The sequence below is a fragment of the Mustela putorius genome, unplaced genomic scaffold, assembly GCF_011764305.1.
Source record: "Mustela putorius furo isolate JIRA1106 unplaced genomic scaffold, ASM1176430v1.1 tig00000095_pilon_pilon_pilon, whole genome shotgun sequence".
NCBI classification, from domain to species: Eukaryota; Metazoa; Chordata; class Mammalia; order Carnivora; family Mustelidae; genus Mustela; species Mustela putorius.
The window spans coordinates 30,125,473-30,131,710 of NW_025421280.1; the positions used below are offsets into that span (position 1 = coordinate 30,125,473).

The 6,238-nt window shown below is 38.9% G+C and overlaps 1 protein-coding gene across 1 annotated transcript; it reads left to right on the forward strand.

The window, feature by feature from the left end:
* The first annotated feature begins 1,525 nt into the window (after positions 1-1,525).
* On the forward strand, positions 1,526-6,000 carry LOC101690110 (olfactory receptor 7A17-like). Its single transcript, XM_004782128.2, has 2 exons — positions 1,526-1,576; positions 5,065-6,000. Exon 2 carries the CDS (start codon positions 5,068-5,070, stop codon positions 5,998-6,000), a length of 933 nt encoding a protein of 310 aa, XP_004782185.1. The 5' UTR covers positions 1,526-1,576; positions 5,065-5,067.
* The last annotated feature ends 238 nt before the right edge of the window (positions 6,001-6,238 follow it).

Consider the following 6,238-nt stretch of genomic DNA (forward strand, 5'->3'; position numbering starts at 1 on the left):
AAAGGATATTGTAATTGTAATTGTAATTGTATTTAAAGGATACAATGTAATTGTATTGAAATGGAGGCCCATATTTCCATGTCTATGGGAGGCTTACTAACCAGAATTTAAATATTAGTTACACATTCCTTCAGGGTGAAAGTAACCTGATGTTGACAGCTTGCCTTGTACCATTTCTTTCAACAATTTTGTCACTAGTGGCTAAAAAGCATAATAATAATGCAGTGCCAGGAGACCACAGTGCATGTGTGTGTGTGTGTGTGTGAGTGTGTGTGGTTTGTGGGTGCATCTGTGTGTGCATGTGTGTTGTGGGGCATGAACAGTGCTCAGGACAATGGTACCAGAGTTCATATAGTCTAGTAAGTGGTCCCTAAATGCCAGAATGTTCACCAACAAATGGAAATAAGGAAGGGTATTCCCACACAAGGTATTCTGTGAACAGAACACCATATGAAGGAAGGACTCTCTGTGGCTTGAAGTCCCATCAGTGGCAGGAAGCCACTTCCTTCCTCAACATTCTCTGCCACCACCTGTCATCACTCTACCTCTTGCTCATTTCCTCACCACACTGACTACATTTTGAGATTTTCATAGCTAAAGTAAGTGCTTTCTGCAGGTCTTTGCTCCGTTATCCCTGCAGGGCACACACCTCCCCTGGATATCCTTATACTGCCTGCTTAGTTTCCTGGAAGCCTCTGTTAAAATGTCAGCTTCTTGGCAGGTCTTCCTGAATGCCAGTTAAAACTTAGCACCCTTCCAATCCAATCCATTTTATAAAGATATATTTTCCTTCCTATCACCTGTCACTATCTGAAATGGTATATGATTTTACATATATATACATATATATACACACATATATAAATATATACAATATATTTTATTATAAATATACATCTTTTATATAAATATATATATCATTATATAATTATATATTTATATATATATTGTTCTCTGTCATTGGAGTATATGGACTTATTTTTCTTTGTGTATTTATTTATTTATTTTTACTTTTTAGCTTATTTTAAAAAATTATTTATTATTTTTTTTTATTTAAAAATTTTATTTTATTTTTTTAGCTTATTTTTTTGCATTTTTTTCATTTTTATTAATTATGTTCAGTTATCCAGCATATACAACATCATTACTTTTTGTTGTAGTGTTCAATGATTCAATTGTTGCATATAACACCTACTGCTCATCACAACATGTGCCCTCCTTAATAACATCTCCTGGCTACCACATCCCCCAACACCTCTCCCTTTTGAAACCCTCAGTTTGTTTTCCTGAGTCCAGAGTCTCTTATGGTTTATCTCCCTCACTGATTTCTTCCCATTCAGTTTTCCCTCCCTTTCCCTGTGGTCTTCTGTGTTCTTCCTTATGTTCCACATATGAGTGAAACCATATGATAGTTGTCATTCTCTTCTTGACATATTTCACTGAGCATAATCTCCTCCAGTTACATTCATTTAGATGCAAGTTGTGCATATTCATCCTTTCTGATGGCTGAGTAATATTGCATTGTAAATATGAACACATATATATTTTTCTTTATTTTATATCTGTATCTATTTTTATCTATTTTAGATCTATATCTATATCTATATCTATATCATATATCTTTATCCATTCATCTGTTGAAGGACAGCTTGGCTCCTTCCATAGTTTTACTATCGTGGAGATTGCTGCTATGAACATTGGAGTGCATGTGCCCCTTTCTTTTTTACTATGTCTGTATCTTTAGGGTAAATAACTAGTAGTGCAATCAATGTATCATAGGGTACCCTAAGTTTTAGCTTGAGGAACATCCACACTGTTTTCCAAATTGGCTATATCAGCTTGCTTTCCCACCAACAGTGTAATAGGGTTCCACATTCTCCACAACCTTGCCAAAATTTGTAGTTTCCTGCCTTGTTAATTTTTGCCATTCTAACTGGTGTAGGGTGGTGTTTTGTTGTTTTTTTTTTTAATTTATTTATTTTCAGCATAACAGTATTCATTATTTTTTCACCACACTCAGTGCTCCCTGCAATGCGTGCCCTCTATAATAGCCACCACCTGGTACCCCAACCTCCCACCCCCCTGCCACTTCTGAAAAACAACCTGAGGGGCTTGTTGTGGTTTTGATTTATATTCCCCTGATGGCTAGCTATGTTGAACATTTTCTCATGTGTCTGCAAGGCATTTGTATATCTTCTTTGGAGGAGCATCTCTTTATGTCTTATGCTCATTTCTTAACTGGATTATTTGTTTTTTGACTGTGAGAAGTTCTTTCCAGACCTTGGATACCAGCCCTTTATCTGAAATGTCATTTGCAAATATATTTTCACATTCTGTGGATTGTCTCTTAGCTTTGTTGACTGTTTCCTTTGCTGTGCAAAAGCTTATCTTGAGGAAATCCCAAAAGTTCATTTTTGCTTTTGTTTCCCTTGTCTTTAGAAACGTGTCATGAAAGAAGTTCTATGGCCAAGGTCAAAGAGGTTATTGCCTATGTTCTCCCCTAGGATTTTGACAGATTCCTATCTCACATCTATCTATTCCTATCTTCCATCCCTTTATAGTTTATCTTTGTATATGGTGTAGGAGAATGGTCTAGTTTCATTATTCTGTATATAACTGTCCAATTTTTCTAACACCATTTTTTAAAAAGATTTTATTTATTTATTTGACAGGCAGATCACAAGTAGGCAGAGAGGCAGGCAGATAGAGAGAGGAGGAAGCAGGCTCCCTGCTCAGCAGAGAGCCCGATGCGGGGCTTGATCCCAGGACTCTGAAATCATGACCTGAGCCAAAGACAGAGGTTTAACCCAATGAGCCACCTAGGCTCCCCCCACCAACACCATTTTTTGAAAAGACTATCTTTTTCCATTGGATTTTTTCCCCCTGCTTTGTTGAAGATTATTTGACCATAAAGTTGAGGGTCCATTTCTGGCTCTCTATTCTATTCCACTGGTTTATGTGTCTGTTTTTGTGCCAGTACCATGCTATCTGGATGATCACAGCTTTGTAATGTTGCTTGAAAGCAGGCACCATGGGAGTCCCAGCTTTGTTTTTCTTTTTCATTATTCCCTTGGCAATTAGGGGTCTTTTCTGGTTTCATACAAATTTTAAGATTGTTTGTTCCAGCTCTTTGAAAAATGAAAATGGTATTTTAATAGGGATGGCAATGAGAGTATAAATTGGTCTGGGCAGCATAGACATTTTCACATGTTTATTCTTTCAACCCATGAGCCTGAATTATTTTTCCCATTTTTTTGTGTTTTCTTCAATTTTTTTCATAAGAGTTCTGATTTTCTAGAGTGCAGATCCCTTACCTCTTTTGTTAGGTTTATTCCTGGGTATCTTATGGTTTTTGGAGCTGTTGTAAATGGAACTGATTCCTTAATTTCTCTTTCTTCAGTTACATTGTTAGTGTATAGAAATGCAACTGATTCCTGTGCATTGATTTTTTTAAATTTTATTTATTTATTTTTAAAATTTCTTTTCAGTGTTTTAGAATTCATTGTTTATGCACCACACCCAGGGCTCCATGCAATACATGCCCTCCATAATACCCACCACCAAGCTCTCCTAACCTCCCACCTCCTCCCTTCCAAAACCCTCAGTTTGTTTCTCAGAGTCCACAGACTCTCATGCTTCATCTTCCCCTCCAATTTCCCCCAACCCACTTGTCTCCATCTCCCCATGTCCTCCATGTTATTCCTTATGCTCCATAAATAAGTGAAACCATATGATAATTGACTTTCTCTCCTTGACTTATTTTACTCAGCATAATCTCTTCCAGTCCCATCCATGTTGATACAAAAGTTGGGTATCCATCCTTTCTGATGGAGGCATAATACTTCGTAGTGTATATGGACCACATCTTTCTTATCCATTCATCCATTGAAGAGCATCTCGGTTCTTTCCACTTTGGCAACTGTGGCCATTGCTGCTATGAACATTGGGTACAGATGGCCCTTCCTTTCACTTCATCTGTATCTTTGGGGTAAATACCCAGTAGTGCAATTGCAGGGTCATAAGGCAGCAGAATTACCTCACACCAGTCAGGATGGCTAAAATCAACAACACGAGAAATAAGAGTGATTGGTGAGAATGTGGAAAAAGGGAACACTCTTGCCTTTTTTTGGGAATGCAAAAAGGTGCAGCCATTCTAGAAAACAGCATGGAATTACCTCAAAAAGTTAAAAATAGAACTGCCCTATGATCCAGCAATTTCAATGCCAGGTATTTATTCAAAGAATACAAAATACTAATTCAAAGGCATACATGCATGGAATGTTTTTAGCAGCACTATCCACAATAGCCAAACTATGGAAACAGCCCAGGTGTTAGTCAATAGGTGAATGATAAAGAAGATGCGGGTGATATATATATCCATGGAATATTACTCATTCATAAAACAAAATGAAATTTTGCCATTTGCAATAACATGGATGAAGCTAGAGAGTATTATGCTAAGTGAAAGGAGTTAGTCAGAGAAAGACAAGTGTCATAAGGTTTTGGTCGTATGTGGAATTTAAAAAACAAAACAAATAAGAATAGGAGAAATAGGGGCGCCTGGGTGGCTCAGTGGGTTAAGCCGCTGCCTTCGGTTCAGGTCATGATCTCAGGGTCCTGGGATCGAGTCCCGCATCGGGCTCTCTGCTCGGCAGGGAGCATTTTTCCCTCTCTCTCCCTCTGCCTGCCTCTCTGTCTACTTGTGATTTCTCTCTGTCAAATAAAATCTTTAAAAAAAAATAGGAGAAATAAAAGAAAGGAGAAAAAGCAGGAAAGAGACTCTTAACTACAGAGAACATCCTTCTGGTTACCAGAGGGGAGGTGGTGGTGCGTGGATGACATGGGAGATGGGCATTGAAGAGGGGACTTGTGATGAGCACCTGGCATGGTATGGAAGTGCTGAATCACTGTATTGTACACTTGAAACAAATATTACACTGTTGGTTAACTAACTGACACTTAAAGAAAAACTTTAAAAATGAAAAATAAAGGTTAAAATAAATAAAAGAAGGCTTGAAAACTTTTATGTTTTCTTTTCTTTTCTTTTCTTGTAGTCACCACCACTACATGGAAGCAGACAATGGTACAGGAATTTCAGAGTTTCTTCTTCTGGGGTTTTCAGAGGACCCAGAACAGCAGCCCCTCATATTTGGGCTTTTCCTCTCTATGTACTTGATCACTGTGCTTGGAAACGTACTCATCATCCTGGCTGTCAGCTCTGATTCTCACCTCCACACACCCATGTACTTCTTCCTGGCCAACCTGTCCTTTGTGGATATCTGTTTTACCTCCAGCACCATCCCCAAGATGCTGTGGAACATCCAGACTCAGAGCAAAGTCATAACTTATGCAGGTTGCATCACACAGATGTATTTTTTCATACTTTTTGCAGACTGGGATGACTTTCTCCTGACTGTAATGGCCTATGACCGCTTCGTGGCCATCTGTCACCCCTTGCACTACACGGTCATCATGAAACCCCAGCTCTGTGGACTGCTGATTCTGGTGTCCTGGGTCATCAGTGTTCTGAATTCCTTGTTACAGAGCTTGATATTGTTGCGGCTGTCCTTCTGTGCAGAAGTGGAAATCCCCCATTTTTTTTGTGAACTCAACCAGGTAGTTGGGCATGCCTGTTCTGATACATTTCTTAATGACATGGTGATGAATTTGGGAATTCTGCTGCTTGGCGGTGGTCCCCTTGCTGGGATCCTTTATTCATATTCTAAGATTGTTTCCTCCATACGTAGAATACCATCAGCTCAGGGCAAGTATAAAGCATTTTCCACCTGTACATCTCACCTCTCTGTTGTCTCCTTATTTTATTGTACAAGCCTGGGAGTGTACCTTAGCTCTGCAGCTACCCAGAGCTCCCATGCAAGTGCAGTAGCCTCAGTGATGTACACGGTGGTCACACCCATGCTGAACCCCTTCATCTATAGTCTGAGGAACAGAGACATAAAGAGGGCTCTGAAAAGAATCACTGGGGTTCCAGTAATGTAAAGGCCAATGGTTCTTTGGTTGAAGAAGTGCCCATGATTTCAGGGCTCACAGTCTCATAGCCAGGAACTACTATTCTTTTATCCAACTAGGAAAGTGGAATCTGCACCTTCTGTTTTTTTCCTGGAATTTCCAATTCTTTGAGTTCAAGTTTTCCACACATTTAAGTAACTCACTTATTAACCTTCTGTTCTGTGTGATGTCAACAGTATTCTACTTTTCCCACTTTTATACAATCCCA

Coding starts and splice junctions, on each gene's coding strand:
- LOC101690110 (XM_004782128.2), top strand. CDS start 5,068: ATGGAAGCAGACAATGGTACAGGAATTTCAGAGTTTCTTCTTCTGGGG.